At 48.5% G+C, this 25,000-nt stretch overlaps 1 protein-coding gene across 1 annotated transcript in view; it reads left to right on the top strand.

The window, feature by feature from the left end:
* Positions 1–4,195: 4,195 nt before the first annotated feature.
* gas2b (growth arrest-specific 2b) overlaps positions 4,196–25,000 on the top strand; it is a gene marked incomplete at both ends in the record, with an annotated part of 23,329 nt that continues 2,524 nt past the window's right edge. The window contains 7 exons of the mRNA XM_084437408.1: positions 4,196–4,340; positions 7,305–7,414; positions 9,013–9,154; positions 16,277–16,340; positions 16,845–16,941; positions 17,311–17,361; positions 17,606–17,713. Of these exons, the coding sequence (XP_084293534.1) occupies positions 4,196–4,340; positions 7,305–7,414; positions 9,013–9,154; positions 16,277–16,340; positions 16,845–16,941; positions 17,311–17,361; positions 17,606–17,713 (717 nt within the window). The remainder of the gene's footprint in view (positions 4,341–7,304; positions 7,415–9,012; positions 9,155–16,276; positions 16,341–16,844; positions 16,942–17,310; positions 17,362–17,605; positions 17,714–25,000) is intronic.

Here is a 25,000-nt window from a genome sequence, read left to right as displayed (position 1 = left end):
TAGTCTGGCCGCGTCTGAGGGCTCAGAGCGTGAGGCCGAGCAGCGCGGGAGGCCGAGAAGCGCGTGCGGCCGAGCAGCGCGTGAGGCCGAGAAGCGCGCGAGGCCGAGCAGCCTAACCAGATATCAGCCCTCAGGGTTAGCGGCTCATTTCTGGCCCAGTAGTAGAGCAGATGTTTGGGCTCCCATACAAAGAGATGTAGGTTCAAATCCAACCTGCTACACGTGCACTGAGGTCAGAGCCCAGCAGAACAAAAGTGCAACTGACCCAGTCCCTCCACTAGTGCTGGGCATATTACCCGAACAAGCTGTTTGGATATGGGGGCCGATACCAGCGAGGCAGATATTTGTTCCAGTGCTGGTTTAGAATGATGTTGCTGCCAGAAACGCTGTTGAATATCAATTTGAGATGATTCATCCTGTTATTTGGTGAATAGTTTATTCAAACTGTGAGGTAAACTGATAGTTATGCCTGAAGGATGCTTTGAAGGCGTCTAAAGCGATGAGTCGCTCCTGCTGTAGTCTATCAGGAAAGACCCAGGTGTTTGTGTGGAGGTCATTCTGTGGAACTTCTACAGACATTGGAGCTAAAGTGTGAAACCTTTTTAACTACAATACAGCTAAGACCTGGACTTGTCTATTCCAGTTAAAAAGCATTATAGCCCACCCAGAAACATTATCAAGGAGGGGAACACTTGAAAGAATGGAGGATCATTTTGGAAGAGGGAATTCTCCCAGCTAGTTGAGAAGTGGGTTGTTTAGCAGACGCAGATGTAGCAGGACGTCAGGCCCGTTCTGGGAGAGCTCTGGGTCGGGCCTCAGGCTGTTCAGCCCAGGGGAGCGGCTTCATCCGTCATCCTGTCAGCCTCTACACACACTCAGGTATTTGCATGAGGGAGTTTTACCTTGCAGAAACACAATTCTCAAGTTTGTGCAATACTTTATGCACTTTCAGACATTTAGTTTTCCCTACAGGGTATTTATCCTTTGAAGACGTTCCCTCTCATTAAGACCCAGCACAGTGGATGAGCACGCGGTAGGATTACAGGCTGCTAAATGTCACTGAAGCAGAGCTGGTATTGGAGACATTATAGGTACAGTATAGGGCAAAATAAATGAGGTGGAATACACAAAACCAGTGCAGGTATGGGCCTGTGTGTGTGTGTGTGTGTGTGTTGTTTAACTATACTTGTATGTGTGTGTATGGTACATAAATTCCCATGTGTGTCTGTGTATAGAATCTGAGTTTATACTATGTTGAGTTAGTAAAATATGTAACCCCAAATTGCACCCAGATTGCACCATAAGACCATCCTCTTGGTCACGTGGTAATTTGGGTTGGTGTGTTTAACACCCGGTCGGTCATAATATGACTGTGTGTGTGTCTGTGTGTGCATGCGTGCTTGTTTGTGTGTGTGTGTGTGTATGTGTGTGTGTGCGTGCGTGTGTGAGTGAGTTACTTGTTTTCCTATTTGGCAGCCTTGGACATGTTCATAGGTTGGTTGTCAGATGACTACATCTACTTGGGACGTCCAAGAAGGAAGCTAAAAGGCTCACCAAGTATTGCTCTGTCTCTGCAATTATTGGCAGCCATATATGGCGGAGACGTTGCTACCTGTACTCATGAGTGATGTGTTTTGTATGTGAAAGACATTGTCCATGTTAATTGTGAGTATAGACTAATCTGTGCCTTTAGTATTTGTGTCCCTGTATGCATTGTTTCATTATGTGGACATGAATAAATTATTAAAATGTGCATGTGTGTGTGCGTGTGTGTGTGTGTGTGTATATGTGTGTGTGTGTGTGTGTGTGAGTGTGTGTGTGCGTGTGTGTGTGTGTGTGTATGCGTGTGTGTCTGTATGTGTGTGTGTGCGTGTGTGTGTGTGTGTGTATGCGTGTGTGTGTGTGTGTGTGAGAATAAAGGACCCAGTGTTGAGAAGGTAGGCCAGCCAGTGACCTTTGCCTACATTTCCCAGCAGAGGCCGTCCTGAGCCGAGGTGTGAATTTGGCACCTGAGTGTTTAGTCAGAGAGAGAGGCTCCCAGGCCCCGCCGGTCAGCTGCAGACGGCCTCTCGCTTGGCGCCGCCCCCCTAGACCCCCAATGGCTGAGTTTCCCAGACCCCCCATGGCTGAGTTTCCCAGAGGCATCATAGCGCTACGTTCATCGTAAGCTACGGCGTTCATCGTAGCGCTACGAGGCCTCTGGGAAACTCGGCCCAGGTCAGTTAGAACCTTTTTCTCCTTTACTCCTGGGAACCGTGTGAACATAGCGGGGAAACCCCAAATGGTTCTGTCTGACCTGAAACAGTTTTTTCCTGGGACATTTTTTAAGTGTGTTTTCCTACAGAGACAAATAGCTCCACATCGTTTTTATCTGAGTGTGGTGCAGTTTAGGTCTTGACTGTCACCCAAGCAGCACCGATAGGGAAAGGCAAGTTTAAAAAGCAAACTGTCACTGTCCGTCTTGTATCAACTTGTGGTACCTGGTTGTACCTGTGTGTGTGAGGACCAGTCTGACTCAACCCCCTCATCTGTCCGTCAGCCATCCTCCCTGGATACAGCAGCTCCGCAGCGCCGTCTGACCCAGAGACAGATCACTTCACACACTTCCTGGATGAACCAACCACAGCTGCTCAATTCTAAAGGCCAAAAGACACTTTTTAAACCATGAGCTTTAATGCAAGACGCACCAGTAAATGAAAGTATGAACATTACAGCTACAGATCAGAAAGCAAAGAGAGGTTGGTGTTTATTTCAGTCATACTACACGTTTGCAGATGATGGTCTGTGAAACGTCGTCCACCTGCTGGCGGGTGCAGAGTTGTTTTCCGGCGCTGAGCTGAGTCTGGACGAGTACTGGGAAGCGCAGCGGGTTTTTTATGGTAAATACTCCGTAGTGTAGGAGTTGGAATGAGTGTGTGTGTGTGTGTGTGCGCACGCACATGTGTTTACAGATGGACAGTGTTTAGGCTTCTTGAGTAATAATAAGGATTTGTGCATTTTATACAGTTTGTGAGTATGATGCATGCGTTTGGGTTCCTGGGTCTCTTAGCCTGGCTGTGATCCAGTCTTTTACAGCCCCAGTGTTGTGGGGTGGTGGATGTGGAGCTGTCCCTGGTCCAGTGTTGTGGGGTGGTGGATGTGGAGCTGTCCCTGGTCCAGTGTTGTGGGGTGGTGGATGTGGAGCTGTCCCTGGTCCAGTGTTGTGGGGTGGTGGATGTGGAGCTGTCCCTGGTCCAGTGTTGTGGGGTGGTGGATGTGGAGCTGTCCCTGGTCCAGTGTTGTGGGGTGGTGGATGTGGAGCTGACCCTGGTCCAGTGTTGTGGGGTGGTGGATGTGGAGCTGTCCCTGGTCCAGTGTTGTGGGATGGTAATGGTGGATCTGGTCCTGGTCCGGGGTTTGTGGGGGGGTTGATGTGGACCTATCCCTGGTCCGGGGGTTGTGGGGTGGTGGATGTGGATCTGTCCCGGGGGTTGGGGGGGGGTAGTTGTTGGTCTGTCCCTGGTCCGGGGGTTGTGGCGGGGTAGTTGTTGGTCTTTCCCTGGTCTGGGGGTTGAGGGGGGGTAGTTGTTGGTCTGTCCCTGGTCTGGGGGTTGGGGGGGGGGTAGTTGTTGGTCTGTCCCTGGTCTGGGGATTGTGGGGGGGTAGTTGTGGAGCTCGTCCTGAGTCTGGCTGACTGGGGAGGAAGTTCCACTTCATTAGCGATCTTGGTAGAGCATGCTGGACTCTGGGAGGTCATCAAACTAAAAACAGAAAGAGAATGTCCACCCACTGCCAGATGAGAGCTAAACCACAGAGCTACGGAGGAATTCCAGCCACAGCTTTATCCAGAAATAGCCCTGGATAGAACCCTACCTTGGTTGGCTGACAGTCTCAAGACTGAAACTGCTGATTGGTCAATGTGATTCCTCCCCAGAGCCAAACCAGGAACCTGACAATGCCTTTATATGAGCAGTAATTGTATGTACTGATGATGTGGGAAGACTGTACATGTCCAGGAAATCTGTACTTTTCCTGTTTTCGTGCATTTCCCATAACATACAGACACACTCTATCAACAGGTGTCGGAGTGTCCTGATCATCGTGGTGGAGGGAGCTGTCAGCCATGACCAGTTCAGAGGGACCCCTAAGCAGACCCCCGCATGGCCTCCAGACCCCCCCCAGTCCCGAGAGCCCACGGCACCTGACGGGCCTGGGCATGATCTGCCCCCTCAGCCCTAAACACCAGCCGGGCCCGGGTCTGGCCAGTCCACAGCAGTACAGCCAATGGCTGCCCTGTCGCCACGAGTCCAGCCTGCTACCCATGAAGGAGGACCTGGCCATCTGGCTCAACTGCATTCTGGGTAAGATAGTCTTTTGAACAGGGAAAGAAGCGTAGGTGAGGGGGGACATCTGTTTGGGGTGGAGAGGAAAGTGTCCTGATGAAGGCCTGCTTCCTTTCTCTATTCAAGCCTCGTTTTGCTCACACACAGCCTGCTTGGACATCAGCATCAAGTTACCGGTTTTAGGTGTTCTGCCAGGGGTTGGCGATGTCTCGAACCCCCAGAGCTAGGTTTGTGTGTGTGTGTGTGTTTGTGTGTGTGTGTGTTTAAGCATACACAGACCTTCCTACAGCAGGGAATCAGATTTCATATTTTGGATAATAGAGGATGAGCTGCAGTGTTGGGGCTGTGAACTGGAAAGAAAGTAACAAATGAACCTGCATCCATGTCAACGCCCTGAACATCCGTCACTGAGAAGAACTCTCTCAACGCCCTGAACACCCGTCACTGAGAAGAACTCTCTCAACGCCCTGAACACCCGTCACTGAGAAGAACTCTCTCAACGCCCTGAACACCCGTCACTGAGAAGAACTCTCTCAACGCCCTGAACACCCGTCACTGAGAAGAACTCTCTCAACGCCCTGAACACCCGTCACTGAGCACAACTCTGTCAACACCCTGAACACCCGTCACTGAACACAACTCTGTCAACACCCTGAACACCCGTCACTGAGAAGAACTCTCTCAACGCCCTGAACACCCGTCACTGAGAAGAACTCTCTCAACGCCCTGAACACCCGTCACTGAGAAGAACTCTCTCAACGCCCTGAACACCCGTCACTGAGCACAACTCTGTCAACACCCTGAACACCCGTCACTGAACACAACTCTGTCAACACCCTGAACACCCGTCACTGAGAAGAACTCTCTCAACACCCTGAACACCCGTCACTGAGAAGAACTCTCTCAACACCCTGAAAACCCGTCACTGAAAAGAACTCTCTCAACACCCTGAACACCCGTCACTGAGAAGAACTCTCTCAACACCCTAAACACCCGTCACTGAGAAGAACTCTCTCAACACCCTGAACACCCGTCACTGAACACAACTCTCTTTAGACTCCAGGTCCATGGTTCCATGGTTGTTTCCTCACAGCAATGTGGGAGGAAGATGTGAAGAGTCTGGACATGTCTAAGAAAGGACTATTCTCTCTCTCTCTTTCTCTCTCTCTCTCTCCCTCACACACACACACACATGCACACACACACACACACATGCACACACACACACACACACACACACACACACATGCAGGCGTGAACAAATTCACACACGCACACACACACGCACACACACACACACACACACACACACACACACAGGCCTCTGCTGTGTCAACAATGTGAAGACACGCAAAAGTAATTAGTAGTTCTTAGAACAGGAAGCTCGCATGGGATTTTTGACATTGATAGATGTGGTTGACATGACGGGTGAAATGCGTCCAATTAAGTGGATTTGGATGTCTTTTCATGATTTATACTTTAAATAACACCTCACCCATTGTATGGCTGCCAGAGGTTTCTTTAACAGCTCCTGTGTGATTATTAGCCCTGTCTGCTACCCAGAAAAACAGATGGCTGATTTCTCTGGTTTAGCTGTAGATGTTTGGGCCCTAATGCAGAAGGCTGGTGGTTCAAATGCCATTTTGGACATGTGCTGATGCTGTAGCCCATGGCTTGTGTGTAGTAGGGTTAGGGTTAGTGTGTAATGTCCATCCATCCATCCATCTTCATCCGCTTATCCGGGGTCGGGTCGCAGAGGCAGCAGTTCCAGCAGGGGGCCCCAGACATCCCTTTCCCTGGCAGAATCAACCAGCTCTGCCTGGGGAATCTTTAGCCGCTCACAGGCCAGTGCGGAGATGTAGTCCCGCCACCTGGTCCTGGGTCTGGCCCACGGCCTCTTCCCAGCTGGACACGCCTGGTACACCTCCCTAGGGAGGCGCCCAGGAGGCATCCTCACTAGATGCCCAAACCACCTCAACTGGCTCCTTTCGACGCAAAGGAGCAGCGGCTCTACTCCGAGTCTCTCCCGGATGACTGAACTTCTCACCCGATCTCTCAGGGAGACCCCAGCCACCCTCCGGAGAAAACTCATTTCGGCCGCTTGTATCCGTGATCTCGTTCTTTCGGTCATGACCCATCCTTCATGACCATAGGTGAGGGAGGGGATGAAGATAGACCGGTAGATCGAGAGCTTTGCCTTTTGGCTCAGCTCTTTTTTCGTCACAACAGTGCGGCAAAGCGACTGCAGAACCGCACCAGCTGCTCCGATTCTCCGGCCAAACTCCCTCTCCATGGTTCCCTCACTCGTGAACAAGACCCCCAGATACTTGAACTCCTTCACTTGGGGTAAGGACTCATTTCCTACTCAGAGCGGACAGACCACCGGTTTCCTGCTGAGAACCATGGCCTCAGACTTAGAAGTGCTGATTCTCATCCCAGCCGCTTCACACTCAGTTGTGAACCTATCCAGAGAGTGCTGGAGGTCGCCGGCCGATGACGCCATCAGGACCACATCATCTGCAAATAGCAGTGACGCGATCCCCAGCTCACCGAACTGCAAACCCACCTCCGCACGACTACGCCTCGAAATCCTGTCCATGAAAATCACAAACAGGATTGGTGACAAAGCGCAGCCCTGGCGGAGGCCAACCCCCACTGGAAAGGAAGACGACTTACTGCCGAGGACACAGACACAGCTCTCCCTCTGGGTGTACAGGGATTGGATGGCCCTAAGTAGGGACCCCCTCACCCCATACTCCCGCATAACCCTCCACAAGACCTCTCGAGGGACCCGGTCGTAAGCCTTCTCCAACTCCACAAAACACATGTAGACAGGTTGGGCAAACTCCCAAGCTGAGAGAGTGAATAGCTGGTCGGTGGTTCCACGACCAGAATGAAATCCGCATTGTTCCTCTTCGATCTGAGGTTCGACTAGTGTGTAATGTAATGTAATGTAGTCGCATGGTGTCTCTCTCTTCTCAGACGCAGGGCTGACTGCAGACAGTCTGATGGACCGGCTGGACAATGGCGCTCTGCTCTGCCAGCTGGCCAAGGAGCTACAGGAGAAGATGATTGTAGCCAGCAACGGCAAGGTACCACAATACACACACACACACACACACACACACACGCACACTCAGACGCACGCACACGCACAAACACACACACACACACACACACACACACACACACACATATGCTTTCTGATTAACGTTAAATCTTCATCATGGAAAGATGCTGTGAAATGCAGCCAGCACAATGTGTCCCCTCCATTAAAAGACATTTCTATTTCCATCCCTCATCCTCTCACACACAGATGGCTGCGCATGTGTGTTTCTGCTGTCTCTTTGTACCTATCAGCCATGCTGGAACCCAGGCAGCTCTTAGAATACGGACAAAAACACACCCAGGTGGTGAAGTAGGCGGTGCAGGTTTATGAGCAATCTCTACTGCCCTCTACTGCTGGTGTGCAACGGTATTGGCAACTCCTCCTTGGCCTAAATGTCATGCTGCAAATGGGCACTCACACGGACACGTCACGGATAGAAGCGGCCGCACTTACGTTTTATTTGTAGTTTTTGTTCCATCGAAATGAATGATGGAATGTTCAGTTGTTAGAGTGGTGGCAGTTGGTGATTTGAAAATATCCACACATTGTGCAAACTGTCACTACTCCTAAAAATTTCACAGTACTTTCACATATCATACAATAAAATGTTCTGATTTTCATGCTTTCACTCACATTCAAATATCAAGGCAATGCCGTTTATAGTTTTTGAAATATTCATTGTTGAATCCATCTTATATCTCCACACTGTTGAATTGGTCCTTTAAATCTTACCACACTTTCTTTAAATCTTACCACACTTATTCCAGAAACTGGCTTGTACTTCAGGCCCCTAGAATTCACATTTTACTGTAACTGGGAAGTCTGCTTTCAGCTTCTCTGCTCCCAACACATGGAACATCCTCCTATCCACCCTGAAACTCAACACACTGGTATCCATTGATCAGTTTCGATTTTTGATCACCAATCATTCTGTCACAATCTGTCAGTTTTTATTAATATTAAATTGTAATTTCATGGTTTTTATTGCTTTTCTTGTTTTACACCTTGTATTTTAGCCTATATGATATTTTCTCAACATAATTGGAATTGAGAGTTGCTCTCAATAACCTATCGAGAATAAAGTTTGAATGAATGAATGTTTGAAAATCATGTTCCCCATTCACACAAATGATGGAATGTTCAGAACTCCACTTTAGCGGCAGTTGGTCATTTCAAATTCATAATAAGTTTCACAATTGTCACTACTCTTACAGTTTTTAAGCTACACTGACATATTATATCTCAAAATGTTCAACTAGTTCCCAGGATTCTCACAGTGTAATAATAATAATAATAATAATAACAACAACACACACACACACACACACACACACACACACACACACACACACACACACACACACACACACACACACGTCATGTATAGAAGCGTCTGCTGTGCTTAATAAAGGAAGGCAGAGTAGTTCTGAATATCTGTTGTTCCCCTCTTCACTGTCCAACTGGACTCATACAGGCTGAGTACAGCAATATGTTATATCATGCATCCCAGTAGCTACTTCCTGTGTGTGTGTGTGTGTGTGTGTGTGTGTGTGCGCGCGCATGTGTGTGTGTTTTCCACAGCCCTTCATCCGCAGAGTGATCCATTGGCGGACTGATGCATCTTCCGGATCCTTCTTTGCCCGTGACAACACTGCCAACTTCCTGTACTGGTGCCGTAAGATCGGGGTGGACGAGGCCTACCTGTTTGAGTCTGAGGACCTGGGTGAGTCTGTCTGCTCTGCTTTCTCTCCCTCTCCCTCCCCTCTCTCTCTCTCTGTCTCTCTCTGTCTCTCTCTGCCTCTCTCTCTCTCCCCCCCTCTCTCTCTCTCTCTCTCCCTCCCCCCCCCTCTCTCTCTCTCTCTCTTTCCCCCCCCCACTCTCTCTCTCTCCCTCCCCCCCCCCCTCTCTCTCTCTCTCTCTCTCTCTCTCCCCCCCCCCCCCTCTCTCTCTCTCTCTCTCTCTCTCTCTCTCCCTCTCTGGTTACAGCTGGAGCAGCGGACTAGTCATCCATGGACAGGGCAATAGAGACACTGCACATCTCTGTGCTTAGTTCACAGGAAGTTCCCCTCGGGGTCAATACAATCTACCTACAGTATCTAGGAATACACGGAGGTGGTTTGAATAGCCTATACAAACCTGTAAGCTACTCTGTGAAGAAAGAGAGAGAAGGGGAGTGGACATATGAAGTATCTGTCTTCATGTGTTGTTATCCCACGTGATCCATGTTAGTTAGGGTCAGGGTCAGGGTTAGGGTTAGTCCTCCACTGACTGATTTCCATTAACCCACCTGGAACAGCGCAAACTAGAGTGTGGAGGAAGGTGTGTCTGTGTGAGACTAGTCTACCTGGTTCTCTTTCTCTGTGTGAGACTAGTCTACCTGTTTCTCTTTCTCTGTGTGAGACTAGTCTACCTGGTTCTCTTTCTCTGTGTGAGACTAGTCTACCTGGTTCTCCTTCTCTGTGTGAGACTAGTCTACCTGGTTCTCCTTCTCTGTGTGAGACTAGTCTACCTGGTTCTCTTTCTCTCCTTCTCCAGAGTCTGCTCTGTCACCATGTCCACTCCGGAGAGCAACTCACTAGTGAATACACTGAACTTGTTTGGCAACATATTTAAATCCCAACATCTTTTGTGATGTTATTGGAGTTAGCTGAACAGCTTCTCAATTCACATCCTAGCTAGCTAATTAAACAGTAGCTTATCTCAAAAACAGAAAAGTTTCGCCGCACACAACGGATGAAAAAGTTTTTTTTTATTGAACAACGTGAACAAAGGCGTTGTTCAATAAAAAAAACCTTTTTCATCCGTTGTGTGCGGCGAAACTTTTCTGTTTTTGAAGTGTTGCTTTCCTCCGCCAGCACCAACAGGAATATCTGAGCTGTGCAGGGCAATCTACTTTTGAACATTTGAGTCGCCTATCTCAATTCACAACATAGCTAACAGATTGCACAGGCACCTATAACGTTTCGCCTGGCTGTCTAGCTTTGACATCAATTCAGCAAGATACCTGTTTTTTTCCTTCAGCTTGTATCGCCTTTTTGCTTGCCAGTTTTTGAAAATTAAGTGTGGTCTGTCTCCATCTCAATCTCCATCTAAAACATTTCAAAATAGCATTGATCAAAAAGTGCAAAAGCGCATCTTTGCTCCCTCAAGTTTAATAGTGGGAGTGCAGCTGCTTTGCTTGCTCCACATTGCGCAGGCGCCTGTGGCTGAGACAACACTTCCTGTTCAGGAGCTAGCTGGGACAACACTTCCTGTTCAGGAGCTAGCTGGGACAACACTTCCTTTTCAGGAGTTAGCTGGGACAACACTTCCTGTTCAGGAGTTAGCTGGGACAACACTTCCTGTTCAGGAGCTAGCTGGGACAACACTTCCTGTTCAGGAGTTAGCTGGGACAACACTTCCTGTTCGGGAGCTAGCTGGGACAAAGGCCCTTTTCGAATCCAGCTCCTCTTCCCTCGCCCTATGCACTCCCCCTCGGTTTGCGCGTTCACGCGGAGGCCGCGCCATAATAAGTGCCATCCGAAACCAATTCGCGCCGAGTGGAAGTGGCTTATAACACCCTCGGTAGCGAGTCTGCACCGATGCAGGCTCGATTCACATGTGCAGCTGTTTTTATTGTCCGAAATGGAAAATGCGCCGTACAAATGTAAGTTCCTCACAAATTATACGACATTTGCATTGTATTTCGCATCAAATTCCGTTCTCCAATTCAGAAAACGCTAGATTATGTTCATTTGATTGTAATGTAAAGTGGTGGCTGGTGGATATTTACCAGGACTGTTGTTCAGACTAAACAGCTGATCAAACTGAGAATGGAAAATGAAAAGTTGTCCACAAAAAAACCAAACAGCACTAAAGAAGCTTGGGAGTAAGTTTTTTCATAGGTTTAGTCCATGAATGGCCTGCCACTCGCCACAAAACACATATTTTTACACGTAATGTAGACACTCAACCAACAAGCAACATTTCAGTGAGATATAGGACAAGTGATTTGTCTTTAGATAAATGCATCTTCTTCATTACATTACATTACATTACAGTCATTTAGCAGACGCTTTTATCCAAAGCGACTAACAATAATTGCATTTAACGTAGGAAGAGCCAATGTACTACTACTTGCCAGAACTCACAAGTGCATCTTCTTTCTAAAACAAACAAGTGACTAAGAGCATAATCTAGTGCTGAAGGCAAAGTGCAAGAAGTTCTTCCAAACATTCCAAACATTAAGCAAAGTTTCACTTGTTCCATTGGCAGATTTCACTGATTAGGCCTACAAGCAAAAACACCTTAATGTTTAAGATTCTTTGAAAGAAGATTAATTGTGTGATTGTATCCCATTACTAGGACTTGATAAATGATGTGTAGGCCTACTTGGTAAGATGTGGAGTGATTGGAGGAGTCACACAGCACTCATTCTGACCAAAACATTTTAACCATCTTCCCGGACATATTTCTTAACAGCTTCATCATAAAATAAATGAACCTGGAGGGTCAGGCAAGTCCAAAACAGGCCTCAAAGAAATGGGTGAATTTAAAGAAGTACACAGTAAATGTGTTTCACATAACATGAATATAGCCTTCTAGATGCTGCAGATATCTCATGCCACTGTTTGTTTTAGGAGCTGAGAGCTCCACCAACTGGCCCTGGGACTGACCAGGGAGAGGAAGGCCCTGCTACTTGGAGCTTCTATGATGGCATGCATGAGGCAGTGGGGTCAAAACCATCTTTGACTCCACCTGTCCTCATTGCCTCATGCATGTCGAACCCCACCATCAAGGCCAGTCCAGATCCATCTTCCCTCCTGGGCACATCCAGGTCCAATCCACTGCCCCTCCCAGGCACATCCACGTCTGATCAACCATCCCTCCCAGGCACATCCACGTCTGATCAACCATCCCTCCCAGACACATCCACATCTGATCAACCATCCCTCCCAGGCACATCCACGTCTCATCAACCATCCCTCCCAGGCACATCCACGTCTGATCAACCATCCCTCCCAGGCACATCCACGTCTGATCAACCATCCCTCCCAGACACATCCACATCTGATCAACCATCCCTCCCAGGCACATCCACGTCTCATCAACCATCCCTCCCAGGCACATCCACGTCTGATCCACCATCCCTCCCAGGCACATCCACGTTTGATCCACCATCCCTCCCAGGCACATCCACGTCTGATCCACCATCCCTCCCAGGCACATCCACGTCTGATCCACCATCCCTCCCAGGCACATCCACGTCTGATCAACCATCCCTCCCAGACACATCCACGTCTGATCCACCATCCCTCCCAGACACATCCATGGCATCCTCTCTTGAACCCCCCCCCTCCCCTGCCAAGAAAGACAGGGGTCCATTGATGGGGATTAATAATTTTCAGTTGTGATCGGTGCTGCCCAATTTTCAGTTTTCAATATTATTTTATTTTCAATAAATAAGAATTGTGGAAATCCCTGTGTATCCTTTATACAGAATCTGGAGACAAATATGTGCAATCTCTGGTTGTCATATTAGTGGTATGGTCTGCAATCTAAACTAGCCTACACTTCAGACCACAGGTGAACACAGCTCTGGAAAGGATGAGATCACAGCAACATCTTGGTTTACTATGTATGGTTTACTATTTATAGATGTTTTTGTGTAAGTGCACTTTCTATATACTACTTTTCCCCAAAATTTAGAATGTCAGACATTATTTGCAGAAAATGACAAGAGGACAAACACAGGTTCATACGGCCAGCTTGTGCAGTTTTTATGGGCTTGTTTTAATAAACTGTATAGCAACTTTCAACACAAAACGAATTGCAGCCCAAAGTGCTTCATAACAGTAAAGATGAAATGAGCATAAAATCAGGACAAACAAAATCAGGCCTGCTTTGTTTTAATGCAAATAAAAACAAAAATACAAACAAAGAATACACTATTAGCCTACAAATAATCGTGCTGAAGCAGCAGCGGTGGAAAAATGACAATTATTTTATTGACAATAGTCCTAATAATAATAATAATGAATTAGGGTAACGGTGAGATGAATAGGTAAGAGTTCTTAAAATGATGTATAAATAATTGAATGCCTTGGCCATATTGTAATTTGGATATTTCCACTTAGGACCTAGGTAGCTATCTGATATAGGCAACCCTCATAAGCTGTAACAAGGAAGATACGAACGATGCCTCTGCCACTGCAAAGTGCTGTTGACGCGAAACCATGGTAACCGTTGTGGTTTGTGTTTCCTGTTTCCGCTGGAGTGAGGGGAGTGCGTCCCTAAGGGTTTTATACCCTACACCCTAATCAAGGGAACTACATTCAGCTGTGAGGGGACTACAAAACGGAGTGCACTCGGTGACTGAGTGCGAGTGGGGAGGGACTGGATTCAGAAAGGGCCAAAGACAGCTCTCCTTCCAGGCTAGCTCTGTAGGAGAAATCTTGAAAAGGAGAAGAGAAATGAAGGGGTGAGAGGAGAGAAGAGGAAAGGTGGATCCTTTCAGCTCCTAGTTCCAGGCCAGCGAAGTCTATACAGTCACCTGAATGGAGGGATGACAATCTAAAGAATAGAGCACTGGCATCCGTTCTACTGAGAGACTCATGTTTCACTCTTTCAGCCATGCTGTGTGCCTGCAGTGCCCCAGCTGCACCAGAGCGCTTTCAGTCACAGTAACGGACCTGATCTTGTCATATAAACAGAGCTGTTTCTGTCCACACAGCGTATTGTGCCCATCTGGGTGTGTCTGTGCACATGTCTACATGAGAGACCTGGAGCTACAGCTCCCTGCCGGCTGACTCAGCAGTCTGACTGTAGCTCCCTGTAGGCTGACTCAGCAGTCTGACTGTAGCTCCCTGTAGGCTGACCCAGCAGTCTGACTTGCTGGTGGCACACAGGATTATTTGACCCATGCGTGCATACCTCTGTACTTTCCAAAATGTCTGTTTGACACAGGAATTTCTTATGTCTGTGGCATTACATCTGCTCACATTGGCTAATACACTTGTACTTGTGCATACATGCATGTATATCATATGTACATGTGATATGCAGGTAATTGTTCACTTTGCATTTAGTTACAACAGTTAGGATTATTATGCAAGTGTGATCAAATTGTTATTTTTTCCTTCTTTCTTTCCTCTCTTTCACGGCTGTGTGGTGGTGTAGTGGTGGTGGATGTGGACAGTAGGGGTGTGAGACGGAGACATGACCAGCCGTGACACACGTTAAAGGGTCACTAACATCCTGTCCTGTCATCTCACCTTCTCTACAGGAGTCAGTGGTTGAGGTGGAGTATGGTTAGGATTAGAGTTCTGGGAAGAGGCTCACTTTAATGATATAATATCAGAGTTGCTTCACTTTTAATGCATCTATCTCTATCGCTTTCACAAAGCATTGAGAAGAAGTGAAGAAACTGTTCCGCTGGCATTGTACTCAACCAGCCCACATCAACTTCTGATTCTGTTCTGCATCATTGTGTTTGTTTGACATCTCTCTGCCTGACCAAGGGGTCAGCTGTGTTTCACATCTCTCTGTCTGACCAGGGGGTCAGCTGTGTTTGACAGTGCACTGTATTCAACCTCCGGCCCTCTTATATCTGGCTCCTGACCTCCAGGGTTGGCGCTCCGCCTCAAAGATTACTGGGCCCAGAGACACCAGCGCTCCCGACATCCTGCCCCAGGATTCTAGAACCATCTGCCCCAGGATTCTAGAACCATCTGCCCCAGGATTCTAGAACCATCTGCCCCAGGATTCTAGAATCATCTGCCCCAGGATTCTAGAACCATCTGCCCCAGGATTCTAGAATCATCTGCCCCAGGATTCTAGAATCATCTGCTTGTTCTTTATTGCTCCCAGATATTTCCTGGTTGTCCCCCGGGTGAAGAAGACTTTATATCTGTATATATTATTAGTTTGTTTGTTTGAGCATGGTATCTTAGGTAGTTTGATCATGGTGGTTAGGGTTAGACAGATTACATGTTGGATAGATTACACAGATTAGATTAGGCTATGGCTTGTTCATAGATGTGTCCAACTGTTACATGGTTAGTCCTGTCCTTAGGTCGGGAGTTATGCATCTCAGTGTTCTGTCCTACTGTACTTCCACATTTGGAAGCGCAGACAGCTTTGCCAGATGGGAACTGTAGTGTCGTACCAGAGGCTTAAAATCATCATATTTTAGAGGACAGGTTCAGAATTTAGCATTATACGCCAATGGATCCATAGGTGCATAGACAAAATCCCTCAAAAACTCAATAAACCCTTGTTTTCAAGGACGGGAAACTCACAGAGTGGTCACTGGGATCCGTTGATGTTCTGATAAAAAAATCGCTACAAAGTATCCTTCCGATGGGATTTTGTCTAGATGCACCTACTGTATGGATCCATTGAGTGAGTTAGCGGCGACAGGCTATATCTCGAGAGTGAACCGTTTGACAAAACATTGATGTTGGCTATGTATATGATCGTAAATAACCTTATAACATGGCTTATAATGCTAAATTCCGAACCTGTCCTAAAAGGAAAATGATCGTATGTTAGTCATATACAAGAATAGGCGTAAATATGTGATTTCAGAAAACACCTATTTTATAAGATTACGTTTTTTATTTTTCATGAAGAAAATATATTTCCACTCCTTCATTGTCACAAAGAAACATGCATCATGGGTGGTGGACAACATGTTTACTGTTTACATCCCTCCAGGCATCTCCTACGGTATCTCCCATGACAGGTGACTCATTGTTATTGTGTGCGTGTGTGTGTACATGTGTGTGTGTACATGTGTGTGTGTGTGTGTACATGTGTGTGTGTACACGTGTGTGTGTGTGTACATGTGTGTGTTTGTGTTCAGTTCTCCACAAACAGCCTCGGGAGGTGTGCCTGTGTCTGATGGAGCTGGGCCGGATTGCAGCCAGGTGAGTGGACAAGGTACTGGTTCAGAGTCTATCACAGTATGGCAATACTGTATGGCTGGGTTTTACCTCAAGAACACCATTCTCTCTCTCTCTCTATCTCTCTCTCTCCCTCATTCTCTCTCTCCCTCATTCTCTCTCTCTCTCCCTCATTGTCTTTCTCTCTCCCTCATTCTCTCTCTCTCTCATTCTCTCTCTCTCATTCTGTCTCTCTCTCCCTCATTCTCTCTCTCTCTCTCATTCTCTCTCTCTCTCTCTCTCCCTCTCTCTCCCTCATTCTCCCTCATTCTCCCTCATTCTCTCTCTCTCTCTCTCTCTCTCTCTCTCTCTCTCTCTCTCCCTCATTCTCTCTCTCTCTCTCATTCTCTCTCTCCCTCATTCTCTCTCTCTCTCCCTCTCTCTCTCTCTCTCCCTCATTCTCTCTCTCTCTCTCCCTCTCTCCCTCATTCTCTCTCTCTCTCTCTTTCTCTCCCTCATTCTCTCTCTCTCTCTCTCTCTCTCTCTCAGGTATGGATTGGAACCTCCAGCGCTGGTGAAGTTGGAGAGAGAGATTGAGAGGGAGGAGGCGGGATCTCTGTCCCCTACATCCCCTCTACCCTTCCTCTTCTTCTCTCCTCCCTCTATCCCTCTCACCGCGCCCCTCACCCAGACCCCAGCACCTGCCCCCCCCTCACCCACCACCACCATGTCCACCCAGACCTCCCTCTCCGGCCTCCACACCACCACCACCACCACCACCACCGTCTCCACCCAGACGCCCCTCCCCGCCTCCTCCACCACCATCAGCACCTCCACCCCCCTCTGCCTGTCCACATCCACCACAGTCCCCGCCCCAAACCTCACTGCCACCTCTGTCTCCACCCCACCCACCCAACCCTCACCTTCACCCCCACCCCCTGCTGCCTCCCCCTCCTCGCCTCCCCCTCCTTCCCCCCGACCCTCTCGTTTACCCACGGCACTCCGCTCCAGCAAGTCCTCCGGCAAAAAGCTCCCCACAGGACCCGGAGATCTGCTGGACGACATCGTAAGAAATACTGAGTGTCTCCAAACCACTGTCGGTCTTGATTCTGCTGGTCGTACAGTTCTGTGAGATGTAACTTCTCCAGAGCAGTAGGAGCGACTGAACTAGGAGGATGTCTAAGAGCTAGTTGTTCCAGGTGAACTAGGAGGATGTCTAAGAGCTGGTTGTTCCAGGTGAACTAGGAGGATGTCTAAGAGCTGGTTGTTCCAGGTGAACTAGGAGGATGTCTAAGAGCTGGTTGTTCCAGGTGAGGAACATCATTGAGGACCCTCCCTGCAGCTGTGCTGACCAGTTCCTCGTGGAGAAGCAGCCTAAAGGACGCTACCGTCTGGGAGAGAAGGTCCTGTATGTACGGGTAGGTCCACACACTCCACTACCTCTCACACACACACACACACACACACACACTCCACTACCTCACACACACACACACACACACACACACACACACACACACACACACACACACACACACACACACACTCACACTCCACTACCTCTCACACACACTCCACTACCTCTCTCACACACACACACACACACACACACACACACACACACACACACACACACACACACACACACACACACACACTCCACTACCTCACACACACACACACACACACACACACACACACACACACACACACACACACACACACACACACTCCACTACCTCTCACACACACTCCACTACCTCTCACACACACACACACACACACACACACACACACACACACACACACACACACACAAACACACACACACTCCACTACCTCACACACACACACACTCCATTACCTCACACATACCCTACACACACACTCCACTACCTCCCACTCCACTACCCTACACCAGCATCACAGTCATTTAGCGGACACGTTTGTCCAAAGTGACTTACAATAAGTGCATCCAACATGGTAGTAAACTACTACAGTACTCACCAGAAATACAATAACACAACATGGTAGTAAACTACTACAGTACTCACAAGAAATCATAAGTGGCTCCCCTTTCTAAACACGCATCTAAGAGCTTCACCAGGGCTACAGTAAGAAAAACTAAATACAAATACAATAAGTACTAAGAGGAAGGGTCAGTGTGGTACTAAGAGGAAGGGTCAGTGTGGTACTAAGAGGAAGGGTCAGTGTGGTACTAAGAGGAAGGGTCAGTGTAGTACTAAGAGGAAGGGTCAGTGTGGTACTAAGAGGAAGGGTCAGTGTGGTACTAAGAGGAAGGGTCAGTGTAGTACTAAGAGGAAGGGTCAGTGTAGTACTAAGAGGAAGGGTCAGTGTGGTACTAAGAGGAAGGGTCAGTGTAGTACTAAGAGGAAGGGTCAGTGTGGTACTAAGAGGAAGGGTCAGTGTGGTACTAAGAGGAAGGGTCAGTGTGGTACTAAGAGGAAGGGTCAGTGTAGTACTAAGAGGAAGGGTCAGTGTGGTACTAAGAGGAAGGGTCAGTGTGGTACTAAGAGGAAGGGTCAGTGTAGTACTAAGAGGAAGGGTCAGTGTGGTACTAAGAGGAAGGGTCAGTGTAGTACTAAGAGGAAGGGTCAGTGTAGTACTAAGAGGAAGGGTCAGTGTGTTACTTCTTGAAGAGGTGAGTTTTCAGACTGGGGAAAGATGGGCAGCCACTCTGATGTCCTGATGTTAGTGGGGAGTTCATCCCACCACTGCGGGGCCGGGACAGAGAAGACTGGCTCGGTTGGCCTCTGGGGCCTCTGGGGCCTCGGAGCGGTTCCGTTCATTGCCCTGTAGGCAGCACCAGAGTCCTGGGGCGGTTCCGTTCATTGCCCTGTAGGCAGCACCAGAGTCCTGGGGCGGTTTCCTGAGGAAGGGGTGACCAACCAAACCCTCAAACAACAGCAGCAGACAGACCAGGGAGACAGACCAGGGAGACAGACCAGGGAGACGGACCAGGGAAACCGACCAGGGAGACAGAGGGCAGGTGGCCGTTACTTGGCCCTTTAATTAAAAAAAGACGCAAAGCCTGTGCAAATAAATCAAAAATAATCTTTGCTATTCACAAAGCCCTCGCAAAGGGTGAAATACGGTGTTAACTGCGTTGCCTTCCTCATAGCGTTTCTCTGCGCCGGTGTTATTAGCGGATATTTAAATTAGGTAATATGGGCGGAGAATGTTCCCCTTTCTATGCAAATGAACATTATTGCAAAATCCGCCCAATTCACAAAGATCAGCGCCAATTGCTTCACGCAGTTAAAGTGAAATGAATTGCGTTTTCAGAGACATGGTGGTATTTAAGCGCAAGGGGTGTGTCATGGCCAGCCTTTCCGCTGATCATGGCAGCAGTGATTGTTGCGAGGCGAATTCGGCATCGCAATGCAAGGCATGTTGTTCGTGAGAGAATATTTAGAAGAAGGTCACTTTTTGATTTAACACTAGAACCACCGCGGTAGCTGTTTGGACGCCAGAGCGCGCAGCTCTTCAGCCAACTGGAGGATGAAGTCGCGTCTGGGGAGGCTCTGTAGACTATGCGTCTCTCACCAGTCCCCAGCGAGTCCAAGCTCCCCCAATGAATAATACTTATTTATAATAGCCTACATAGCGCGAAACTGTGCGTATAATAGTCTATTCGCGAAACTGCGCATTCCCTATAGCTGTTCATTGAACGGCTGGGGGCCGATATAGGTATAAATAAATAAAAACATAGCCTACACATTTTTTTATTTATTTGAATGGTCTTGAAAATATTTTGCTTTTGTATCATAGATGACGGCAGGTATCATCTTCAGCCATGGATGATGACTCCCGTGCGTAATCCTTCCAACGTTGGAGAGGCGGCGTACAACCGGGCTCACATCAGGACGCGCGGTGTGATTGGGTGCACATTTGGAATCCTGAAAAGCCGTTTAGATGCCTAGATCGTACCGGTGGGGCAATGTTATACACTACCCCAAAAGTATGCCAGATCATCGTGCTGCATCTTGCATAACATAAAATGACAATTTTTCCTTTGTTCGTCTTTTCAAATCATTCCACCTCCGTTTGCAGTCTTCCGCGTTTACACACACAAATGGCACTGACTGATTGGGAAATTAAACCCCAAATAGGATTTTTTGCTGCAGTCGTGTTATTTTTTGCGGAAAGCTGTGAGACATGTTTTTGAACCTCGTCTGTGAGGCCTTCAAGTTCGCTGTCTGAAAATCGTATCTTTCTTTTTCTGTCTGCCATCGTCCAATGATATGCATACGAGTTGTATGCGCTGTATGCGCAGTATTTATAGTCATTTCCTATATCAGCAGCAAATTGCACTCAGCCGCAAACACCGAATGGGCGTGTTTGCGCTGGGATATTATTAGCACAATGTCTTTAGTGAATAGGTTTTTAAAACGGAGCACATAGCTGGAGCTACTGACGCGCAATGGTGCAATTAACGGCCGCAATTCCGCTTTAGTGAATTCGCCCCTTAGAGTTACAACTGAAAGGAGCTCAAACAAACTGAAAACAGCATCACGCAGGGAGGCACCATCTTCCTCCTGAGCCCTTCTGACTCCAGGTGTTTAGAGTTCCACTGGGAAGACTGACTGGTTCTACTGGGCAGACTGGCTGGTTCTACTGGGCAGACTGGCTGGTTCTACTGGGCAGACTGGCTGGTTCTACTGGGCAGACTGGCTGGTTCTACTGGGCAGACTGTCTGACTGCCAGCCGCGGTCGCTCCAGCCCTCAGCCTGATGGGGTAGGGGAGTTGTAGTTCAGGTTAGGGGGGATTTGTAGTTCAGGTTAAGGGGGAGTTGTAGTAAGGGTTGGGGGGAGTTGTAGTTCAGGTTAGGGTTAGGGGGGAGTTGTAGTTCAGGTTAGGGTTAGGGGGAGCTGTAGTTCAGGTTAGGGTAAGGGGGAGCTGTAGTTCGGGCGCCGGCGTTCATTTTGGGAGAGAGACGGCCATTTTGAGGAGCGAAGGCCTGGGAGGATGTGAGGCCTGTAACTGTGAATCTGTCTCTGCAGCATGAGAGGTGTGTGTACAGCATGGGTGAATGTATGTGTGTGTGTGTGTGTGTGTGTGTGTGTGTGTGTTTGTGTGTGTGTGTGTGAATGTGAGTGTTTTTGTAAGTGTGCGTGTGTGTGTGTGTCTTTGAAGCAGGAGGCTCTATGAATGTGTGGACTCGTTCTAGGCAAAGCCTCATGGGAGCCATGGTTGCTTGGCAACCGGCAGACTGAGTTCACACCTTCCAAAGGAAATAAAGAAGGAATGTCAGCCGTGTTGAACACTACGTCCTGGTTAGTGTGCTGATTGAGTGCACTGCGCCTTTAGTTAACACTTTCTTTAATTGCAAATAAAATCACACGTCTGCGTTACACCTACAGAGCACAATTTCGTACGCAGAGTGTGTGTTTGTGTGTGTGTGTGTTTCTGACGTGCTAGTGTAGTCTCTCCTCAGCGACCACACACTCACACTAGCTGTGTTGTTTCTCATCATCGGTGGCTAATTGGTCACCCGTTTAACGCTCAGCTGATCTTATTGGAACCAATTGTCTTGAACACTTAAGTCAGCGTTTAGTGATCGATGTGATTGAGCCGAGTGTCCCTGAGCTGACAGGAGTTACACCTGCATTCCTGTGTGAGTCTGTGAGCGGCAGACCGCCTGGTTTACTGCCTGTTCAGACATAATGGCCGCCCCAGCGTCGGGTCACACCTGTTTCCCACAGCTCCTCGTCTCACAGGGCAGAACAAGCCTGGACACCACATCAAAGCCAGCGATGACCGTAAACACATCTCTTGGAAATGTTGTTGGTATACAGCCAAGTTCAGGCAGGATACGGGATAATGATGACTACAGCTTCACGTTGGTGGAGGCTAATCCCGGCCCTCGGGCTTCATGAACACACAACGCTCTCTTCCCTCGCTCTTTTCCCTCGCTCTGTGGGACTCTGCTGAGGGTTTGTGGTCAGGAGGCTTTTCTCAGGGCTCAGCGTCTCATGCTGTTTGGAGCTGACTGCATTTGAGTAGAACATTTGAGCAGAACATTTGAGCAGAACATTTGAGCAGAACATTTGAGCAGAACATTTGAGCAGAACATTTGAGCAGAACATTTGAGCAGAACATTTGAGCGGAACATTTGAGTAGAACATTTGAGTAGAACATTTGAGCAGAACATTTGAGCAGAATCATTTGAGCAGAACATTTGAGTACAACATTTGAGCAGATCATTTGAGTAGAACATTTGAGCAGAACATTTGAGTAGAACATTTGAGCAGAACATTTGAGCAGAACATTTGAGCAGAACATTTCAGTAGAACATTTGAGCAGAACATTTGAGCAGAACATTTCAGTAGAACATTTGAGCAGAACATTTGAGCAGAACATTTCAGTAGAACATTTGAGCAGAACATTTGAGCAGAACATTTGAGCGGAATCATTTGAGCAGAACATTTGAGCGGAATCATTTGTATTTGTTTATTTATATTGACAATTTAGAAAATAGTAAAATCTAAAAATGTAACGGTAAAAGGGAGCTCTTACTCAAGATAATTAGAGGGATTCAAGCATTTATAGCATCCTGTTAGCGCTAACGACCACGTGTGGACGAATGCTCCCTGTGTAATTAACATGGCTGCCTGTCAACAGCCCCTCCTGTCCCAGGGTCAGTCCAGGACTAGACCACTACAGCACCGGCTGGCCCTGCATCTTCTACTTGTGTGTGTAGAGTGTATGCGTGTGTGTGTGTGTGTGTGTGTCGAGTGTATGTGTGTGTTTGCTTTTTTTAAAGAGCCACAGTGTATTGATCAGAAAAACCAAGTCATTAGTGGTGTGATTTAATCAGACAGCAGCTTGTTAAAGCGTGTTGGTATGACCCCCCCCCCCCCTCTCCTCCCCCTCCCCCCCCCCTCCTCTTTCCTCCACCTCCCCCCCTCCTCTCTCCTCCCCCCCCCCCTCTCCTCCCCCTCCCCCCCCCCTCTCCTCCCCCCCCCCCTCCTCTCTCCTCCACCTCCCTCCCTCCTCTCTCCTCCACCCCCCCCCTCTCTCCTCCACCTCCCTCCGTCCTCTCTCCTCCACCCCCCCCTCTCTCCTCCACCTCCCTCCCTCTCTCCTCCACCTCTCTCCCTCCCCGCCACCCCCCCCCCCACCTCTACCTCTCTCCTCCACCTCCCCCCCTCTCTCCTCCCCCCCCTCCTCTCTCCTCCACCTCCCCCCCTCCTCTCTCCTCCCCCTCCTCTCTCCTCCACCTCCCCCCCTCCACTCTCCTCCCCCTCCTCTCTCCTCCCCCTCCCCCCCTCCTCTCTCCTCCCCCTCCCTCCCTCCTCTCTCCTCCCCCTCCCTCCCTCCCTGCCACCCCCCTCTACCCCCCCCACCTCTACCTCTCTCCCTCCCTTCCACCCCCACTCCCTCCCTCCCCGCCACCCCCCCTCTAGCCCCCCCACCTCTACCTCTCTCCCTCCCTCCCTCTCCCCCTCTTCTCTTTCTAGAGTGTTCTCTCAGTCTGGGCCTGGAGGCTCCAGTCATATTCAGTCCTATTGAAGAGAGGAAGTCCTTTCTTCTCCAGGCCTAATTAAGAGCTCGGCTGTATAGAAAGATGCTCTGGGACACAATAGCAGGAGGACATTACAGGTCCACTCACACGTCTGTCCACTTCCACAACGCTCTCTGGGATCTGGGAGGGAAGCATGACGGCCTCCATTCAGCATTCAGCCTCCTTTACTGATAGATAGACATACAGACTGTAGACAGACAGACAGACAGACAGACAGACAGACAGACAGACAGACAGACAGACAGATAGATAGATAGATAGATAGATAGATAGGTGGATGAGTGGGTGGATGGATGAGTGGATGGATGGGTGGGTGGGTGGGTGGGTGGATGGATGGATGGGTGGGTGGATGGATGGGTGGATGGATGGATGGGTGAGTGGATGGGTGGATGGATGGGTGGATGGATGGGTGGATGAGTGGATGGATGGATGAGTGGATGGGTGGATATCACCCAGTAGGGAAGGCATATGGCTGTTCACACTGGCTAAATAATATACAGTATATTGTTTTCACATATTTTACATCTCTTCCAAAGACATTTCAATAAAACCAGGAAAAATAAATGTCATTTACATAGGTCAATAAAGTCATTTAGAGGTATCTTTGCATGTCAGTGTATATAACTTTACTATTCATCTGGCCTGAATGGAATGGGATTAATTGAATCCATCATGAATATATGAATAAGTAAGGGCTCCATATGCCAGAGGCCATGGCTAAAGCCTGCCTCCTACTGGCAGAGAGGGGAACGGCAGCTTCCTCCTCATGAATCTTTCATAGTGACAGGAGGAGATAGAATCAATAACCCTGCCCCCCTGGGAGGCTGGCAGCCAGCTTATGGGCTGTAGACAAGACAAGTGTGTGTGTGTGTGTGTGTGTGTGTGTGTGTGTGTGTGTGTGTGTGTGTGTTGGGGGGAGGTCTGGCAGGTTATTAAGATGTAGAGGAGCTGGATGTCCAGATGTCTAAATGCCAGAGAGGGAGATGGGGTGAGGGTGGGGGGACAGTATAGGGGTTTTATTTATCACACTGTACAGTAACGTCATATTTTGTATTCAGAATGTACAGCCAATCATGCCCTGTTTTGGAAAAATACAATATTGTATGGATGCTTGGATCCCCCCCCTCCACCCGCCCCCCCCCCCCCCGCCCCCCC

This window comes from Borostomias antarcticus (assembly GCF_949987555.1).
Source record: "Borostomias antarcticus genome assembly, chromosome: 4".
NCBI lineage: Eukaryota > Metazoa > Chordata > Actinopteri > Stomiiformes > Stomiidae > Borostomias > Borostomias antarcticus.
This window is presented reverse-complemented; position numbering and strand designations above follow the sequence as displayed.